Source organism: Bufo bufo, chromosome 1 (assembly GCF_905171765.1).
Source record: "Bufo bufo chromosome 1, aBufBuf1.1, whole genome shotgun sequence".
NCBI classification, from domain to species: Eukaryota; Metazoa; Chordata; class Amphibia; order Anura; family Bufonidae; genus Bufo; species Bufo bufo.
The window spans coordinates 20,306,914-20,329,029 of NC_053389.1; the positions used below are offsets into that span (position 1 = coordinate 20,306,914).

The 22,116-nt window shown below is 47.1% G+C and overlaps 1 protein-coding gene across 2 annotated transcripts in view; it reads left to right on the forward strand.

The window, feature by feature from the left end:
- LOC120992188 (B-cell receptor CD22-like) overlaps positions 1 to 22,116 on the forward strand; it is an 87,229-nt gene that overhangs the window by 26,896 nt on the left and 38,217 nt on the right. For both annotated transcript variants that reach the window (XR_005776936.1, XM_040420992.1), the window contains exons 4-5: positions 979 to 1,269; positions 12,977 to 13,228. Coding sequence is in view for 1 of the 2 variants with exons in the window: in XM_040420992.1 (XP_040276926.1) it covers positions 979 to 1,269; positions 12,977 to 13,228 (543 nt within the window). In the remaining variant the exon portion in view is untranslated. The remainder of the gene's footprint in view (positions 1 to 978; positions 1,270 to 12,976; positions 13,229 to 22,116) is intronic.

A 22,116-nucleotide genomic window follows, 5' to 3' on the forward strand; every position in this document is an offset into this window, starting at 1 on the left:
CGCTTCAAGTTAAAATATACCATCGGATTGGAGAAAACTCCGATCTGATGGTATAATCCTGACTTTACATTGAAAGTCAATGGGGGACGGATCCGTTTGAAATTGCACCATATTGTGTCAACGTCAAACGGATCCGTCCCCATTGACTTGCATTGTAATTCAGGACGGATCCGTTTGGCTCCGCACGGCCAGGCGGACACGAAAACGCTGCAAGCTGTGTTCGGGTGTCCGCCTGCTGAGCGGAGCGGAGGCCAAACGGTGCCAAACTGATGCATTCTGAGCGGATCCTCATCCACTCAGAATGCATTGGGGCAGTACGGATCCGTTCGGGGCCGCTTGTGAGAGCCTTCAAACGGAACTCACAAGCGGAGCCCCGAACGCTAGTGTGAAAGTAGCCTAAGACTCTACCTCTGGTACCTTGCTCAGGTACCTCTTGGTCCATCTGGACCTGCTGCCCTCTGTGCTAATCCTCCTATTACTGGTTTCTTTATAATGATATATTGTGCATGTGTAAAAAACTTATAACATGTAATGACTTTCAAGCCTACATAACCTATATTATAAACATGGTAAGGCTATAGTAAGTATTGTATATGATAAGTACATGCTAGAACACAGCACTGGCCTCCGCATGCTGATGTCTAGCCCTGTCGGTCAAGGTAAGCAGGGGGTGTGCAGAACATAGGAGTGTTACAGAGCAGTGCTTCAGCCCCTATGAGGATGCAACATGCTCCTTTGCATATGAACAAACATGCAGATATCTCTGCCACTGTTTAACATGCAGATAAAATAATGGTATTGTTTTAATCAGCATGATCAACCATACCAGGCAGTATGTCTGGTTTAATAGTGTTGATTATGTCTGCAGGAAAAGGATATGTGTATGCAGTTTCTTTAAACTCAGTTCTAGTTGATAGTGGTTTCTAATATTAATCTAAAAACAATACATTTATAACTAATTTATGATAACATGTTTAGACATTCTAGGAAAATTTGATCTTCATGTTCCTCAAATTCTAACTGAAGGAGAAGCCACCAATATACGCTGTACTGCAGAACACACATGCCCCTCCAGTCCTCCTTCTCTACAATGGAACAAGCCTGGTCAGATTCAGAACAAGTCAGTGGATATTACTGGAGGAATCTGGAGAGAAGAATCAATGCTTACCTATATTCCATCATATCTGGATGATGGGACTTCAGTTCAGTGCACTGCTACGTATCCTAATGGACAAAAAACGGAGAGACCAGAAATACTAAACATCAAATGTACGTATTATAGGGGACTGCATACAATTACACTTTTAAGGGTTTTCTGAGACTTTTATACTTATGACCTATCCTATAGGTCATCAGAATCTGATTGATGGAGGTCCAACACCAGGGAACCAGGTCGATCAGATGTTTGAGAAGGTACCAGCTCTCACAGCTGACCAAGCACTGTGCAGTACATTGTACAGCAGCTATGTTAAGTAGTACAGCTCAGTCCCATTCACTCCAGTGGGGCGGAGCTGCACCTAGGCCATATGACCGATGAACATGATGTCACATGGCCTAAACTAAGCTGTGAGAAGGCACCAGTGACTTCTCAAACAGCTGATCGGTGGAGGTACTGGGTGTTGGATTCCCACCAATCAGATATTGATGATGTATTCAAATGATACGTCATCAGTATAAACGTCTCAGAAAACCCTTATAGTATTAGGGTATGCTGATGCTGCCACCCGCCTGATGCCACACAAATCTGATGCCATGTGCTCATTCTTTCACCTACCTTCGTCAGTGGGTACTGGTATTACCACCCACCGCCCCACTCTGTCACCGGGTCATTTTGCGTTCTCCTGATGCTGCTGCCATCTCTACACTATGTCACTTTGCCACTCTGTGGTATCCTGATGCTGCTGCTGCTGCCATATCCACACTATGTATGGACTTGCTGGCTCTGCTGCTGCCTCAAGCGAAAGTTGCCACCCAAATCTCCTGATGATGACGAAGCCCCTTCTTCACTCGGCTCCCAAGTGTGATCGGCTTCATCATCATCTAGTACTGTATGCACGTCACTGATGTTATCCTCAATGGTCTCTGGGTCAGGAGCCTGACCGGTCGCAAAACACCAGCTCCCACGCCATGAGGAAGCGGCGGATGTCTCCTCCAGATCTTGGCTGGGCAGTAGCGGCTGTCTGTCCTCTAGTTGCTCTTCCTCGCTGTATAGTGGAGCTGAGCCCACAGCATACAATACTTCTGTGGCTAAGGGAACAGCAAAGGACAGAGGCAGGTTGAGGACAGGTGAGAGCACAGGGCCTGCTCCCGGGCCATGCCAACTAAGGGTTGTGTCTGACGAACCTACCGACTGTTGGCTGGGGGTGTCTAATGTCACTTGGGATGAAGTGGATGACCGAGTTAACCAATCAAGAACCGCTGGGTTGATGGTTAACACATGACCACTAGATGACACCGGGAGCTCAGGCCTCTCACTGCGACCCCTGCTGCCACGCCCCCTTAGTCTGCTGCGACCTCTGCCTGCGCCAGAAATATTTAGGCCTCTGCTACTCCTCTGTGCATGGCTTGGCACTTCTGTCAGACATACTTTTAGCTGAACTAAATAAATGAAAAGTAAGTTAAAACAACCCTAAAAGCATCAAATATATTTTTCTTTTTGTACTGAAATAGGCCAGTAATCGCTTTCACCACAAGTAACTGCAACAGTGAAATGCGTATATATATATATTATTTTTTTTTCCCCATAGATATAAGCCACTAAAGGCTTTTCAACATAGCACTTGCAGCCCAAGAACAAATAGCTTGAATGACAGAGCTGTATAATGGCTATTTGGAACCCCAATTAATCTTTCCCTGCACTTGTAAATCGCTTTCCTATCACTGTCCCTAGCGCCTCCTGTCATCTCTCCCTGCACTAAGATGCTGTGAAATGATTCCTCTCTATCCTTTCCCTGCTCTTATAAATAGTTTTTTCAGTTTTCTTTTCACAATCAGTTTTTTCCTATTGCTGTCCCTAGTTCCTTCTCACGTCTGTCCCTGCACTCAGAATGCTGTAAAATGTCTGAATACAAGATGGCTGCCGTATGTGTAGGGCTGTGACTAGGGATGAGCGAACCCGAACTGTATAGGACTCGAACCCGAACATTTTCGTAAAAGTCCGGGTTGGGGTTTGGGGTTCGGTGTTCGGCGCTTTCTTGGCGCTTTTTGAAAGGCTGCAAAGCAGCCAATCAACAAGCGTCATACTACTTGCCCCAAGAGGCCATCACAGCCTTGCCTACTATTGGCATGGCTGTAATTGGCCAGTGCAGCATGTGACCCAGCCTCTATATAAGCTTGGGTCACGTAGCGCTGCACGTCACTCTGCTGATTCAAGCATAGGGAGAGGTTGCTGCTGCGACGTTAGGGCGAGATTAGGCAGATTAACTCCTCCAAAAGACTTCATTCTGTGATCGATCTCCAGCTGTGGATCATTGAAGTGCTGATATTGAATTGCTCACTTTTTTTAGGCTGCACAGAGCATTTTTATATCACTTTTTTCTGGGGTGATGGGCGGCCATTTTGTGGCTTGTGGTGCGCCAGCACAAGCTACCACCAAGTACATTTAACCATCAATAGTGTGGTTATTTTTTGGCCATATACTACATCAGGTGCAGGCTGAGCCTGTGTCACCCAAGTGCATTTAACCATCAATAGTGTGGTTATTTTTTGGCCATATACTACATCAGGGGCAAGTTGAGCCTGTCACCCAGCGCCTAAAAAATAGGCCTGACATTTCTATTCCTCCAAATCAGTACAGTTTTAGCTGGTCAAGTTATATTTAGTGACCGTAAAAGCACAGTTTTTGTTCTGGGTTGAAAAACTATTCCCAAATTTGCCATTCTCAAAATTAGCAGTTTCTGCTATATCAGGCCTACTTTAAATCTATCCCAAAAAGGATATCTTAGATTCAAGGTGCTGATAGTGTCATTCTGAAAAACTTAACACACACGCTACAGTGCAGATACAAGTCTAATTCTGTGATTAAAGGTATATCTGTCACACAGCATGTAAAAAATAGGCCTCAAATTTATATTCAGCTAAATCTGTCATTACTGGTGTGCCTGTATTAGTGTAATACGGTACCTAAATAGATAGCCAGACAGTGTTAGGTGTCTGTAAAAAAAGGCCTGAATTTTAATTCAATACATTGGCCCGAATAATAATTTTCTTATTGTGGTGAACGGGAACAATGAGGAAAACATCTAGTAAGGGACGCGGACGTGGACATGGTCGTGGTGGTGTTAGTGGACCCTCTGGTGCTGGGAGAGGACGTGGCCGTTCTGCCACAGCCACACGTCCTAGTGAACCAACTACCTCAGGTCCCAGTAGCCGCCAGAATTTACAGGGATATTTGGTGGGGCCCAATGCCGTTCTAAGGATGGTAAGGCCTGAGCAGGTACAGGCATTAGTCAATTGGGTGGCCGACAGTGCATCCAGCACGTTCACATTATCTCCCACCCAGTCTTCTGCAGAAAGCGCACAGATGGCGCATGAAAACCAAGCCCATCAGTCTGTCACATCACCCCCATGCATATCACGGAAACTGTCTGAGCCTCAAGTTATGCAGCAGTCTCTTATGCTGTTTGAAGACTCTGCTGCCAGGGTTTCCCAAGGGCATCCACCTAGCTCTTCCCCAGGGGTGGAAGAGATAGAATGCACTAACGCACAACCACTTATGTTTCCTGATGATGAGGACATGGGAATACCACCTCAGCACGTCTCTGATGATGACGAAACACAGGTGCCAACTGCTGCGTCTTTCTGCAGTGTGCAGACTGAACAGGAGGTCAGGGATCAAGACTGGGTGGAAGACGATGCAGGGGACGATGAGGTCCTAGACCCCACATGGAATGAAGGTCGTGCCACTGACTTTCACAGTTCAGAGGAAGAGGCAGTGGTGAGACCGAGCCAACAGCGTAGCAAAAGAGGGAGCAGTGGGCAAAAGCAGAACACCCGCCGCCAAGAGACTCCGCCTGCTACTGACCGCCGCCATCTGGGACTGAGCAGCCCAAAGGCAGCTTCAAGGAGTTCCCTGGCATGGCACTTCTTCAAACAATGTGCTGACGACAAGACCCGAGTGGTTTGCACGCTGCTGCATCAGAGCCTGAAGCGAGGCATTAACGTTCTGAACCTTAGCACAACATGCATGACCAGGCACCTGCATGCAAAGCATGAACTGCAGTGGAGTAAACACCTTAAAAACAAAGAAGTCACTCAGGCTCCCCCTGCTACCTCTTCTGCTGCTGCAGCCTCGGCCTCTTCTGCTGCTGCTGCCGCCGCCTCGGCCTCTTCCTCCGCCTCTGGAGGAACGTTGGCACCTGCCGCCCAGCAAACATGGGATGTACCACCAACACCACCACCTGCTTCACCAAGCATCTCAACCATGTCACATGAGAGCGTTCAGCTCTCCATCTCACAAATATTTGAGAGAAAGCGTAAATTCCCACCTAGCCACCCTCGATCCCTGGCCCTGAATGCCAGCATTTCTAAACTACTGGACTATGAAATGCTGTCATTTAGGCTGGTGGACACAGACAGCTTCAAACAGCTCATGTCGCTTGCTGTCCCACAGTATGTTGTTCCCAACCGCCACTACTTCTCCAAGAGAGCCGTGCTTTCCCTGCACAACCAAGTATCCGATAAAATCAAGTGTGCACTGCGCAACGCCATCTGTGGCAAGGTCCACCTAACCACAGATACGTGGACCAGTAAGCACGGCCAGGGACACTATATCTCCCTAACTGCACTCTGGGTAAATGTAGTGGCGGCTGGGCCCCAGGCGGAGAGCTGTTTGGCGCACGTCCTTCTGCCGCCAAGGATTGCAGGGCAACATTCTTTGCCTCCTGTCTCCTCCTCCTCCTACTCAGCTTCCTCCTCCTCTTCTTCCACCTGCTCATCCAGTCAGCCACACACCTTCACCACCAACTTCAGCACAGCCCGGGGTAAACGTCAGCAGGCCGTTCTGAAACTCATATGTTTGGGGGACAGGCCCCACACCGCACAGGAGTTGTGGCGGGGTATAGAACAACAGACCGACGAGTGGTTGCTGCCAGTGAGCCTCAAGCCCGGCCTGGTGGTGTGCGATAATGGGCGAAATCTCGTTGCAGTTCTGGGACTAGCCGGTTTGACGCACATCCCTTGCCTGGCGCATGTGCTGAATTTAGTGGTGCAGAAGTTCATTCGCAACTACCCCGACATGTCAGAGCTGCTGCATAAAGTGCGGGCCGTCTGTTCGCGCTTCCGGCGTTCACACCCTGCCGCTGCTCGCCTGTCTGCGCTACAGCGTAACTTCGGCCTTCCCGCTCACCGCCTCATATGCGACGTGCCCACCAGGTGGAACTCCACCTTGCACATGCTGGACAGACTGTGCGAGCAGCAGCAGGCCATAGTGGAGTTTCAGCTGCAGCACGCACGGGTCAGTCGCACTGCGGATCAGCCCCACTTCACCACCAATGACTGGGCCTCCATGCGAGACCTGTGTGCCCTGTTGCGCTGTTTCGAGTACTCCACCAACATGGCCAGTGGCGATGACGCCGTTATCAGCGTTACAATACCACTTCTATGTCTCTTTGAGAAAATACTTAGGGCGATGATGGAAGAGGAGGTGGCCGAGGAGGAAGAGGGGTCATTTTTAGCACTTTCAGGCCAGTCTCTTCGAAGTGACTCAGAGGGAGGTTTTTTGCAACAGCAGAGGCCAGGAACAAATGTGGCCAGACAGGGCCCACTACTGGAGGATGAGGAGGATGAGGATGAGGTGGATGAGGATAAAGCATGTTCACAGCGGGGTCGCACCCAAAGCAGCTCGGGCCCATCACTGGTGCGTGGCTGGGGGGAAACACAGGACGATGACGATACGCCTCCCACAGAGGACAGCTTGTCCTTACCTCTGGGCAGCCTGGCACACATGAGCGACTACATGCTGCAGTGCCTGCGCAACGACAGCAGAGTTGCCCACATTTTAACGTGTGCGGACTACTGGGTTGCCACCCTGCTGGATCCCCAGTACAAAGACAATGTGCCCACCTTACTTCCTACACTGGAGCGTGATAGGAAGATGCGCGAGTACAAGCGCACGTTGGTAGACGCGCTACTGAGAGCATTCCCAAATGTCACAGGGGAACCAGTGGAAGCCCAAGGCGAAGGCAGAGGAGGAGCAAGAGGTCGCCAACGCAGCTGTGTCACGGCCAGCTCCTCTGAGGGCAGGGTTAGCATGGCAGAGATGTGGAAAAGTTTTGTCACCACGCCACAGCTAACTGCACCACAACCTGATACGGAACGTGTTAGCAGGAGGCAACATTTCACTAACATGGTGGAACAGTACCTGTGCACACCCCTCCACGTACTGACTTATGGTTCGGCCCCATTCAACTTCTGGGTCTCCAAATTGTCCACGTGGCCAGAGCTAGCCTTTTATGCCTTGGAGGTGCTGGCCTGCCCGGCGGCCAGCGTTTTGTCTGAACGTGTATTCAGCACGGCAGGGGGCGTCATTACAGACAAACGCAGCCGCCTGTTTACAGCCAATGTGGACAAGCTGACGTTCATAAAAATGAACCAGGCATGGATCCCACAGGACCTGTCCATCCCTTGTGCAGATTAGACATTAACTACCTCCCCTTAACAATATATTCTTGTACTCCGGGCATATCCTCATTCAATCCTATTTTTATTTTCATTTTACCATTATATTGCGGGGCAACCCAAAGTTGAATGAACCTCTCCTCTGTCTGGGTGCCGGGGCCTAAATGTGTGACAGTGGCCTGTTCCAGTGGTGGGTGACGTGAAGCCTGATTCTCTGCTATGACATGAAGACTGATTCTGTGCTGACATGAAGCCAGATTCTCTGTTACGCGACCTCTCTCCTCTGCCTGGGTGCCTGGGCCTAAATATGTGACAGTGGCCTGTTCCAGTGGTGGGTGACGTGAAGCCTGATTCTCTGCTATGACATGAAGACTGATTCTGTGCTGACATGAAGCCAGATTCTCTGTTACGGGACCTCTCTCCTCTGCCTGGGTGCCTGGGCCTAAATATGTGACAGTGGCCTGTTCCAGTGGTGGGTGACGTGAAGCCTGATTCTCTGCTATGACATGAAGACTGATTCTGTGCTGACATGAAGCCAGATTCTCTGTTACGCGACCTCTCTCCTCTGCCTGGGTGCCTGGGCCTAAATATGTGACAGTGGCCTGTTCCAGTGGTGGGTGACGTGAAGCCTGATTCTCTGCTATGACATGAAGACTGATTCTGTGCTGACATGAAGCCAGATTCTCTGTTACAGGACCTCTCTCCTCTGCCTGGCTGCCTGGGCCTAAATATGTGACAGTGGCCTGTTCCAGTGGTGGGTGACGTGAAGCCTGATTCTCTGCTATGACATGAAGACTGATTCTGTGCTGAGATTAAGCGAGATTCTCTGGGCCGGGACCTCTCTCCTCTGCCTGGCTGCCTGGGCCTAAATATGTGACAGTGGCCTGTTCCAGTGGTGGGTGACGTGAAGCCTGATTCTCTGCTATGACATGAAGACTGATTCTGTGCTGACATGAAGCCAGATTCTCTGTTACGCGACCTCTCTCCTCTGCCTGGGTGCCTGGGCCTAAATATGTGACAGTGGCCTGTTCCAGTGGTGGGTGACGTGAAGCCTGATTCTCTGCTATGACATGAAGACTGATTCTGTGCTGACATGAAGACAGATTCTCTGTTACGGGACCTCTCTCCTCTGTCTGGGTGCCGGGGCCTAAATATGTGACAGTGGCCTGTTCCAGTGGTGGGTGACGTGAAGCCTGATTCTCTGCTATGACATGAAGACTGATTCTGTGCTGACATGAAGCCAGATTCTCTGTTACGGGACCTCTCTCCTCTGCCTGGCTGCCTGGGCCTAAATATGTGACAGTGGCCTGTTCCCGTGGTGGGTGACGTGAAGCCTGATTCTCTGCTATGACATGAAGCCAGATTCTCTGTTACGGGACCTCTCTCCTCTGTCTGGGTGCCAGGGCCTAAATGTGTGACAGTGGCCTGTTCCAGTGGTGGGTGACGTGATGCCTGATTCTCTGCTATGACATGAAGACTGATTCTGTGCTGACATGAAGCCAGATTCTCTGTTACGGGACCTCTCTCCTCTGTCTGGTTGCCAGGGCCTAAATGTGTGACAGTGGCCTCTTCCAGTGGTGGGTGACGTGAAGCCTGATTCTCTGCTATGACATGAAGACTGATTCTCTGCTGACATGAAGCCAGATTCTCTGCTATGGCATGAAGAGACTGATTCTCTGCTGACATGAAGCCAGATTCTCTGCTATGGCATGAAGAGACTGATTCTCTGCTGACGTGAAGCCAGATTCTCTGCTATGGGACCTCTGTCCAATTGATATTGGTTCATTTTTATTTTTTTAATTTTTATTTTAATTCATTTCCCTATCCACATTTGTTTGCAGGGGATTTACCTACATGTTGCTGCCTTTTGCAGCCCTCTAGCTCTTTCCTGGGCTGTTTTACAGCCTTTTTAGTGCCGAAAAGTTCGGGTCCCCATTGACTTCAATGGGGTTCGGGTTCGGGACGAAGTTCGGGTCGGGTTCGGATCCCGAACCCGAACATTTCCGGGAAGTTCGGCCGAACTTCTCGAACGCGAACATCCAGGTGTTCGCTCAACTCTAGCTGTGACATCACAGGGCTGGCTGGCTGCTGATTTGCTGCATGCAGGCATATCAATCTGGGTGATCCTGCCTTCCCAGAGTTCCTTGCACCATGTTCTCAGTCCTCACACTTGCAGCAGCCATTTTAAGAAAAATGTAATTCGTTACAACGAAGCACGAGGAAATTCGCATTCGTCGCAAATCTAATTTTTCCTGAAATTCTAATCAAATTCCACTTTGTCAGTTTCGATTCGCTCGTCTCTAGTTATCTTGTCTATCATCTGCCGGTGTCAGATAGGTTTAGGAAAGCTAATTTGAAGAAAGCTATTTCTTGATGACCAGATAATGCCACAACTCCTGTCTGTCTGTCCACCATGTTACACACTGTAATTGCTGATGCAACAACTACTACTACACCTACTGCAACTGCTGATACTACTACCCCTACATAGATGTACATTTCCTGCCTTGTCTGTCCTTTTCCATACTGTTCTGCTGCTATGGATACTAATTGCTGCTCCAAACAAGGAAAAAATTTAGACTGCTTGTTTAGAACAGGCCATAGTTTTTTTTTTTTTTTTCAATTCTAACATGTGAGTATAAACATGGGAAGGCATATGCAAACAATAAGGGTTATTTTTTAGAATTGCAGTGTACAAAGACTATAAGGAGGTAAGTTCTAGACTTGACAGCGGCGAATCAATGGATGTCGTATATCTGGACTTCTCCAAAGCATTTGACAATGTACCACATAAAAGGTTAGTATATAAAATGAGAATGCTCGGACTGGGAGAAAACGTCTGTATGTGGGTAAGTAACTGGCTCAATGATAGAAAACAGAGGGTGGTTATTAACGGTACACACTCAGATTGGGTCACTGTCACTAGTGGAATACCTCAGGGGTCAGTATTGGGCCCTATTCTCTTCAATATATTTATTAATGATCTTGTAGAAGGCTTGCATAGTAAAGTGTCAATTTTCGCAGATGACACTAAACTGTGTAAAGTAATTAACACTGAAGAGGACAGTATACTGTATATATATATACTATAGAGGACAGTATACTGTATATATACACTACAGAGGACAGTATACTGTATATATACTACAGAGGACAGTATACTACTACAGAGGGATCTGGATAGATTGGAGGCTTGGGCAGAGAAGTGGCAGATGAGGTTTAACACTGACAAATGTAAAGTTATGCACATGGGAAGGAATAATGCAAGTCACCCGTACATACTTAATGGTAAAACACTCGGTAAAACTGACATGGAAAAGAATCTAGGAATTTTAATAAACAGCAAACTAAGCTGCGAAAACCAGTGTCAGGCAGCTGCTGCCAAGGCCAATAAGATAATAGGTTGCATCAAAAGGGGCATAGATGCCCGTGATGAGAACATAGTCCTTTTGACAAACACATAGTGCAACAGCACTCTACAAACCAAAAGTAGAGTACAAAAGTATATTACATTGTAAATGCTATGCTAATAACTTAGAGATGCTTAGCGAATACATTTTGTACAAAATCATTTGAGCCCGTCTGCCGCACGCCAAGGCAATCTCTATAAGACGGGTCCTAAAACTAAAGCTCACCTGTTGGGTGCCATAACAGCGACCATGAAATCCAGGAAGTGCAGGTCCCACATGCATGCTGGGTCCCTGTTGATCCATATCTGTGTGGAGTGAAAATGGCCTTCATGGAATCCAGGGACTACAAATGCCAGCATGCATGCTGAGCAGACTATATACTCATGCTAATTAAAATCAGCCTGTGAGGCAGAAGAGGCTAAGGGAGTGCACGACCCTGTCTACAGGAGTCAGCCACCACTCCCATATATAATACTACAAACACAAAAAGGGCGGAGGGGTCAGCACATCCCAATGCGCAGGTGCACGTCGCTAGTGTGGCTGCAAATATACATCTGACAAACACATAGTGCAACAGCACTCTACAAACCAAAAGTAGAGTACAAAAGTATATTACATTGTAAATGCTATGCTAATAACTTAGAGATGCTTAGCAAATACATTTTGTACAAAATCATTTGAGCCTGTCTGCCACACGCCAAGGCGATCTCTATAAGACGGGTCCTAAGACGCACGTGCGGCAGACGGGCTCAAATGATTTTGTACAAAATGTATTTGCTAAGCATCTCTAAGTTATTAGCATAGCATTTACAATGTAATATACTTTTGTACTCTACTTTTGGTTTGTAGAGTGCTGTTGCACTATGTGTTTGTCAGATGTATATTTGCAGCCACACTAGCGACGTGCACCTGCGCATTGGGATGTGCTGACCCCTCCCCCCTTTTTGTGTTTGAAGAACATAGTCCTACCACTTTACAAATCATTAGTCAGACCACACATGGAGGACTGTGTACAGTTCTGGGCTCCTGTGAACAAGGCAGACATAGCAAAGCTGGAGAGGGTCCAGAGGAGGGCAACTAAACTAATAACTGGAATGAGGGGACTACAGTACCCTGAAAGATTATCAAAATTAGGGTTATTCACTTTAGAAAAAAGACGACTGAGGGGAGATCTAATTACTATGTATAAATATATCAGGGGTCAGTACAGAGATCTATCCCATCATCTATTTATCCCCAGGACTGTGACTGTGACGAGGGGACATTCTCTGCGTCTGGAGGAAAGAAGGTTTGTACACAAACATAGAAGAGGATTCTTTACGGTAAGAGCAGTGAGACTATGGAGCTCTCTGCCTGAGGAGGTGGTGATGGTGAGTACAATAAAGGAATTCAAGAGGGGCCTGGATGTATTTCTGGAGTGTAATAATATTACAGGCTATAGCTACTAGAGAGGGGTCGTTGGTCCAGGGAGTTATTCTGATTGCCTGATTGGAGTCGGGAAGGAATTTTTTTATTCCCCTAAAGTGGGAAAAATTGGCTTCTACCTGACAGTTTTTTTTTTTGCCTTCCTCTGGATCAACTTGCAGAATGACAGGCCGAACTGGATGGACAAATGTCTTTTTTCGGCCTTATGCAATATGTTACTATGTATTTGTTACCACCAGCAAATATACATTTACTCATAGCTATATATGTCACTGTCACTTTGACATAACTAAGGCTGTCTTTACTTTAGAGAGTTTGGAAGGGGTTGGATACATTACAGTCTTAGGAGACCCCAGAGTGTCATAGACAACTTTTTAGGGAAATCTGAGTAATTTACATTGAATTTATTTGTACCTGAATGGAGTCATCCCTATGATTTGTTAGTATCAGACCCTAAAATAATTTCAAGGAATTTGCTCGTCTCTGCATGTAAGTCATTGCACTACTTTCACTTTAATCCACAGATGCCCCCAAGAATGTCACAATTACTGGGAACAGTGAATTAATGGAAGGAAGTGATGTGACGTTACAATGTAACAGCTTCTCCAAGCCTGAGGTAGATGATTATGAATGGTACAAAGGGAAAACCAAATTACCAGACAGAGGACAGAAGATCACAGTGAGGAATGTGACCTGGGACATGAAGCCCTATTCTTGTGCTGTAAGAAATTATCTGGGTAGAGGAAAATCCGCCCCAACAGAGATACCTGTACTCTGTATGTATTCAACCTGCTACCTGTATACTACCAGATACTTGTACTATATATGTATTCAACCTGCTACCTGTATACTACCAGATACTTGTACTATGTATGTATACAGCCCATCCCCTATATACAAGCAGATACCTGTACTATGTACAGTCCTGATCAAAAGTTGAAAAATGGCAAAAAATCCTATTTAGCATGGCTGGATCTTAACAAGGTTCCAAGTAGAGCTTCAACATGCAACAAGAAGAAATGGGAGTGAGACAAAACATTTTTTGAGCATTCAATTTAATGAAAACAACAAATAAACTGAAACAGGCTGTTTTTCAGCTGATCAAAAGTTTAGGACCACAGGCCTTTAAAAGGCCAAATCTGTGCAAAGATGTGGATTCATTGTCATTTTCTGTCAGGTAGTCACACGTTGTGATGGCAAAGGCAAAAAAACTCTCCCTTTTTGAACGTTGTCGGGTTGTTGAACTGCATAAGCAGGGTCTCTCACAGCGCGCCATCGCTGCTGAGGTGGGACGCAGTAAGACAGTCATTTGGAATTTCTTAAATGATCATGAGGGTTATGGAACCAAAAAGTCAAGTGGAAGACCCAAAAAAAATTCATCAGCACTGAGCCGGAGGATCCAATTGGCTGTCCGTCAAGACACTGGACGATCCTCGACCCAAATTAAGGGCCTTACTGGTGCTGACTACAGCCCCATAACCATCAGACGGCATCTGAGACCAAGCATTGTGTACTGTAGCGTTGTCCTGTTGAAAAACCCAGTCGTTACCACACATACGAGGGCCTTTAGTCATGAGGAATGCTCTCTGCAACATCTGGACATAGCCAGCGGCCGTTTGAAGCCCCTTGAATGCCACAGAACTGCTTGTTTGGACTTTGCAAGAGAGCACCAAACATGGGACATTCAAAGGTGGAAGAAAGTTTTATTCTCTGATGAGAAAAAATGTAACCTTGATGGTCCTGATGGTTTCCAACGTTACTGGCATGACAAGCAGATCCCACCTGAGATGTTTTCTACGCGCCACAGTGGAGGGGGCGCCATAATGGTCTGGGGTGCTTTTTGCTTCAGTGGAAAAATGGAGCTTCAGGAAGTGCAGGGGCATCAAACGACCGCTGGCTATGTCCAGATGTTGCAGAGAGCATTCCTCATGACTGAAGGCCCTCGTCTGTGTGGTAACGACTGGGTTTTTCAACAGGACAACGCTACAGTACACAATGTCCGGAGGACAAGGGACTTCTTCCAGGAGAATAACATCACTCTTTTGGCCCATCCTGCGTGTTCCCCTGATCTAAATCCAATTGAGAACCTTTGGGGATGGATGGCAAGGGAAGTTTACAAAAATGGACAACAGTTCCAGACAGTAGATGGCCTTCGTGCGGCCATCTTCACCACTTGGAGAAATGTTCCCACTCACCTCATGGAAATGCTTGCATCAAGCATGCTGAAACGAATTTTGGAAGTGATAAACAATAACGGCGGAGCTACTCATTACTGAGTTCTTGTTTGGAAGTTGGATTTCTGTTTTGGGGGGGTTTAGTTTTTTTTTGGAGTTGTGGTCCTAAACTTTTGATCAGCTGAAAAACAGCCTGTTTCAGTTTATTCGTTGTTTTCATTAAATTGAATGCTCAAAAAATGTTTTGTCTCACTCCCATTTCTTCTTGTTGCATGTTGAAGCTCTACTAGGAACCTTTTTAAGATCCAGCCATGCTAAATAGGATTTTATTTCAAGACACGGAGGCTTCATATTGCTTAACCCTTTCTTTACTTTACACAATTAGCAGCAAAGAATTAAACAACAAAATCCACCAATGGGCATACAGCCCTCCCCCTAGCCACAGTATAAAGGGAACACCCCATAAGTCCTTCCTCCTCTTTCTTTGCTGCTGCACAAGATAAGTATTCCACCCTCCTGCTTGCAGGGGTGGTGGTATTACGGTTATATATATAATTCTACTGTTTATTCCATTATAGGGTGATTTATTGCCCCCTTATGGTTTATTGTCTGTTCTGACTGTTTTGCTGCGCAGGTTTTTGTCTTGCCATTTTTCCTTACAGGCTCCGGTCTGTTTCTCCCACCTCCCCCCCCCCCTCTTTTTCCCTTCCCTTAGGATCGGGGGGTCTGTTGTGACTATTTTCTGTGTTTATCCTCTTTGACTCGATACCGGCGGTTACCTTATCTTCCGCCGCTCCGTCGCGTCCGAGATCTCGCGGCGTCTCGCGGGATCTCGGCCGCCATCTCATCTTCCCCTACCGTTCGTTCCCGCCACTCCGGCTGCTACGTCCGAGATCTCGCGTTACTTTAAGCGGGATTTCGGACGTCTTGGGACCCCCTCTCAAGGGGACTCCCCTGGTCTCCCACAGAACATGGATATTATCCCATGTACAGGAGAGGCTACCCCGGTACCATCTGACCCGCAGGCCCTGACTCTGCAGAGATCTATCTCTGAGGCCATTATCTCTGCCATGGGCTCTATGTCATCAGTGTTAACACACTCTATATCCCAGGTCCTAATAGCCAATACCTCATCTTCGGTGGCCCCTAATCCCATGCCTATACCAGCCCCTAATGCCTCCAGAACTGTTATGACTGATGGCCTGGTTCCATCCAATGACAGCGTGCCTCGGCCGCGCAAAAGGGCCTGTCCGCGCCAGGCAAAAAAAGCACGGCATTGGAAGTCTGCTCGGTCCCACCCCGAGCTAGATTCTGATTCCAACGGTGAATCTGAGGAGGAGGCTTTGATTGAATCCTATAATGATTCAGAGGAATTTGACGATGATGTGTCACCTGCTCAGGGGACATCTGTCTCCTTTTCATCCTTGCCTCGGCGACTGGTAGAGGTCGACCCGGCGGACTCGACCCATTCCGTTTCCCTTATGGATCCGGCAGGGGAGGCTCTTTTTGACCCGGACTCCTTACACCACCCCAGGTCCGCAGAATGGCTTCCAGCCCCCCACATCTCTAATTACTTAGAGTCTATGGTCCGTAAGCCCCTCAGCAAGGAGGCACGAAACAAGCTCCGGGCAGAATGCCCTCGCCCGGCGATACCCAATAAGGTATGCGAAACGCCGGTCGTGGACCCAAAGATGGTCCAATTCCTGTCCAAAACAGGATTTAGCCCCAAAAGAGGCCTAGACTCGGCCCTAAAAGCTTGCCAAGACAAGCTACTTGACATTATGGGGCCCTTAACAAAGATTTTTGATTTGGCGGAATCCGCCAAGGCTGAAGGCCAAATGGTCGACCCGGACGAACTCCGTGGTTGGGCCCAAAGAGCCATTTGCATGGCAGGTAATGCAAACACCTCCCTCAGTATTGAACGGCGCAAAGCCATTTTGTTAAAAATTGAGCCAAAATTGACCAATATGGCTTTGTTGGAGTCCGGCAAGGATGCCCAGGGTTTCCTCTTTGGGGATCCCTTTATTAAGGAACTAGGAAAGTTCGTAGGGACCTTTACCGCATTGGATAAAGCCCAAACGTCGATGCGTAGGGTATTCAGTGGTAGGGTTTCCACCAGGGCCGGCAGTACCAGGGGCCGCCTGTCCGGCCGTTCCTCTTTCCAGACCCGAGGTTCGGGTTGAGGCTCCTTCTCGTCATACCGACCGCCTACCCATGAACAGAGACATCAACCGTCCTTCTTCCCTTCCCCTGGTGCTTCCGGACGGGGAAGACCTTACAGAGGAAACCCAAACCTCAGACGCCAATTCGGTAAGTCTACCTCCCCTTCTTCCTTTTTCGGAAAACTGTGTAGGGGGCAGACTCCAACATTTTATTCATGCTTGGGCGCTCATTACCAACGACCCCTGGGTATTGTCCACGGTTCAGGGGTTCCACATAGAGCTAGTCGCCCCGCCGGTGCTTCCATCCCCACTGTATCCAACAGTCCGTTCACAGAAAACCCAAAACCTTTTAAATGTGGAGCTACGGGCTTTGTATCTCAAGGGGGCAGTAGAACCGGCCCCTCTCGATCACGAAGGGGTAATCAGCAGTATTTTCCTGGTGGAGAAAAAGGGAGGCCAGTTCCGTCCCGTTATCAATCTCAAGGCAAGGGAATGGTGGATTGCCAACCTCTCTGCCTGGAATGGCAGGGCCCTGTTCGGCCCTCGCCCGGATATAGTGATAGAGTCGGACGCCAGCCTTCACGGTTGGGGTGCCCATTGCGATGGTGTTTCCACGGGAGGTCCTTGGTCCACAGTAGAGTCCCACTTGCACATCAATGCTCTGGAGCTTCTGGCGGGTTCCTTTGCCATCCGCAGCTTCACCAGTGGGAGGGCCAAGGCCTGTATTCGCCTTCGCATGGACAATATCTCAGCAGTCCGGTACATCAATTCCATGGGAGGTACCCGTTCGAGGATGTTGACACACCTGGCCAAGGATTTCTGGGATTATTGCCTGTCCAATGGAGTTTCGGTAGTGGCGGAGTACCTACCGGGACTACACAACACGCTGGCCGATTGGAACTCTCGCTACATCTCAGACGCCAGCGACTGGAGGTTAGACATGGAGATATTTTCTATCATCGAATCTCTCTGGGGCCCGTTTTCGATCGACCTCTTTGCGTCACGCTGGAACGCCCAACTACCCAGATACTTCAGTTGGAGACCGGACCCGTCCGCGGAGGCAGTGGATGCTTTTCTCCAGCATTGGTCGGAGGACGTGATGTATGCATTCCCACCGTTCTCGATGATTCCTCGGACTTTGGCCAAGATACGTCTTCAATCTTCGGAGCTGGTGCTGATCCTTCCTTTCTGGAGCGCACAGTCTTGGTTTCCGCAACTGTTGGAAATTCTGGTGGAGATTCCCAGGTTACTTCCTCTCCGGTCATCGCTACTGCTGGATCCGCTGAACCATCCTCATCCGCTGGTACTGGAGGGGTCCCTACGTCTTCTGGCGTGCAGAGTGTTGGGTTGTCCTGGCAGACCGAGGGACTTTCGGAGACAGCTATTTTCCTATTGGAGAGCGCATGGGCCCCAGGGAACAAAAGAGCCTATCGGACAGCTTGGCGATCCTGGGCTGGTTGGTGCAGCCTTCGGAACTTGGATCCCACTACGGCCGCTGTAGGCAATGTGGTTCAATTTCTTAGTTCTCTTTATGAAGAAGGTAAAGCTTATCGGACTATAAATGTTTTTCGATCGGCTATTTCTTCCGGACATAGGGGCTTTGACGGTTGTTCTGCGGGACGTCACCCTTTGGTGTGCCGGTTACTTAAGGGTTCCCGTTTTGCGCGTCCTCCCAGGCCTCGGTTTTCTAGCTCATGGGACGTTTCGTCCGTTTTATCTTTCCTGTCATCTTGGCATTCCAATGAAGATTTATCCCTGCGCCAGTTATCGGCTAAATTGGTTACTCTTTTTTGCCTGATCTCTTGTAAAAGGGTTTCGGACGTCCGGGCATTAGATCATGACGCCCGGTCCTTTACTCCTGATGGGGTAATATTCAATATTTCCTAAAACAAATATCACTTCGGTATCTTATCCCTCTTTTCCTTCTGCTGTGGCGGTCTGTCCAGTTACATGTCTGAAGGAGTACGAGTCCAGAACTCGGTCTTTAAGGTCATCCTCTGCTTCCCAGTTGTTTATTTCTTTCCGTAGGCCCTTTGCTCCGGTTGCCGCGGTAACTCTGTCGCGTTGGGTGAAGAGGATTTTGTCTCTCTCTGGTATAGATACTTCCATTTTTACGGCACATTCTGTTCGCGGCGCTTCCGCAACTTCATTAACTCTGTCCGGTGCGCGCCTTGAGGACGTCATGAAGCTGGCAGACTGGTCGCGTGTCTCCACGTTTAGGGAGTTTTATTTTAGGCCAGATTCACATGTTTTCGCTTCTATTGTGAATCGACTTTAAACTAGCAATATGAAGCCTCCGTGTCTTGAAATAAAATTGAATGATTTTCCTAAAATATGACGTAAAGTCATGATTTTATGAAAGACACGGAGGCGAGTATTGCCCCTCCCATGTATTGTCCCTCCCTGGGGTTTATTTGTTATGTATATATTTCTTATATAAATGTTTTCTGTCATTATTGTTATTTATGACGATTGTGGATATTGTTGAATTATTAACTTTTTCTTACCTTGTCTGACGCTATGTCACATCAATAGGATTAACGCTTTGACGTTGCTGGAGATTATCTGTTTGTTTTCTATCTCTTTTTAAGGTTGATCTCATCAGACTCGTTGAAAAATGGAGAGGATCTTCTTCAATTTCTGTTTGCCGTCTTTTCTTCAAGTCGGTGGTTCAAGACATGTTGGTCTTCCGGTTAGAGTTCTCCTGGTTCCGGTTCCAGTTTGGTTCGTTGGTGGAGTTATGAAGACAAAGAAAGAGGAGGAAGGACTTATGGGGTGTTCCCTTTATACTGTGGCTAGGGGGAGGGCTGTATGCCCATTGGTGGATTTGTTGTTAATTCTTTGCTGCTAATTGTGTAAAGTAAAGAAAGGGTTAAGCAATACTCGCCTTCGTGTCTTTCATAAAATCATGACTTTACGTCATATTTTAGGAAAATCATTCAATTGTTTGCCATTTTTCAAGTGGTCTTAAACTTTTGATCAGGACTGTATGTATACAACCTGTTACTAGTAATGAGCAAATTATTAAAAAGTTTGTTTCGGCTGCTTCGCCGAATAAAAAATAATAATGCTTTGTGATTAGTTACTTTGTCACAAAGTGCATTTCTTTATAAGTAGCAGGGGCATTATGAGCATTATGAAAAATGTAAAAGTATCTCTAGGACTTGTATACAGTGGGATGCGAAAGTTTGGGCAACCTTGTTAATCGTCATGATTTTCCTGTATAAGGCTACTTTCACACCTGCGTTTAGGTCGGATCCGTCTGGTATGTGCCCAGACGGATCCGCACCTATAATGCAAACGTTTAGATCCGTTCAGAACGGATCCGTTTGCATTACCATGAACAAAAAAAAAAAAAAAAAAAAAAAAAAAATTATTATTATTTTTTTTTTTTGTTCATGATAATGCAAACGGATCCGTTTTGACTTTACATTGAAAGTCAATGGGGGACGGATCCGTTTGAAAATTGAGCCATACTGTGTCAACTTCAAACGGATCCGTCCCCATTGACTTACATTGTAAGTCTGGACGGATCCGTTTGCCTCCGCACGGCCAGGCGGACACCCGAACGCTGCAAGCTGCGTTCAGGTGTCCGCCTGCTGAGCGGAGCGGAGGACAAACGGAGCCAGACTGATGCATTCTGAGCGGATCCGCATCCATTCAGAATGCATTAGGGCTGGACGGATCCGTTCGGGGCCGCTTGTGAGAGCCTTCAAACGGAGCTCACAAGCGGAGCCCCGAACGCTAGTGTGAAAGTAGCCTAAATCGTTGGTTGTTACGATAAAAAATTTCATTTAAGTATATCATATAGGAGACACACACAGTGATATCTGAGAAGTGAAATGAAGTTTATTGGATTTACAGAAAGTGTGCTATAATTGTTTAAACAAAATTAGGCAGGTGCATAAATTTGGCCACCACAAAAAAGAAATGAAATCAATATTTAGTAGATCCTCCTTTTGCAGAAATTACAGCCTCTAAACGCTTCCTGTAGGTTCCAATGAGAGTCTGGATTCTGGTTGAAGGTATTTTGGACCATTCCTCTTTACAAAACATCTTTAGTTCATTCAGGTTTGATGGCTTCCGAGCATGGACAGCTCTCTTTAAGTCACACCACAGATTTTCAATTATATTCAGGTCTAGGGACTGCGATGGCCATTCCAGAACGTTGTACTTTGTTTCTCTTCATAAATGCCTTAGTGGATTTTGAGCAGTGTTTAGGGTCGTTCTCTTGTTGAAAGATCCAGCCCCGGCGCAGCTTCAGCTTTGTCACTGATTGCTGGACATTGGTCTCCAGAATCTGCTGATACTGAGTGGAATCCATGCGTCCCTCAACTTTGACCAGATTCCCAGTCCCTGCACTGGCCACACAGCCCCACAGCATGATGGAACCACCACCATATTTTACTGTAGGTAGCAGGTGTTTTTCTTGGAATGCTGTGTTATTTTTCGTCCATGCATAACGCCCCTTGTTATGGCCAAATAAGTTTATTTTAGTTTCATCAGTCCACAGCACCTTATTCCAAAATGAAGCTGGCTTGTCCAAATGTGCTTTAGCCGACCTCAAGTGGCACTTTTTGTGCTGTGGGTGGAGAGAAGGCTTCCTCTGCATCACTCTCGCATACAGCATCTCCTTGTGTAAAGTGCGCCGAATGGTTGAACGATGCACAGTGACTCCATCTGCAGCAAGATGATGTTGTAGGTCTTCGGTGCTGGTCTGTGGGTTGACTCTGACTGTTCTCACCATTCGTCGCTTCTGTGTATCCGAGATTTTTCTTGGTCTGCCACTTGGAGCCTTAACTTGAACTGAGCCTGTGGTCTTCCATTTTCTCAATATGTTCCTAACTGTGGAAACAGACAGCTGAAATCTCTGAGACAGCTTTCTGTATCCTTCCCCTAAACCATGATGGTGAACAATCTTTGTCTTCAGGTCATTTGAGAGTTGTTTTGAGACCCCCATGTTGCTACTCTTCAGAGAAAATTTAAAAAAAAGGGAAACTTACAATTGACCCCCTTAAATACTCTTTCTCATAATTGGATTCACCTGTGTATGTAGGTCAGGGGTCACTGAGCTTACCAAGCCAATTTGAGTTCCAATAATTAGTTCTAAAGGTTTTGGAATAAATAAAATGACAATAGTGCCCAAATTTATGCACCTGCCTAATTTTGTTAAAACAATTATAGCACACTTTCTGTAAATCCAATAAACTTAATTTCACTTCTCAAATATCACTGTGTGTGTCTCCTATATGATGTATTTAACTGACATTTTTTATCGTAACAACCAACGATTTATACAGTAAAATCATGACGATTAACAAGGTTGCC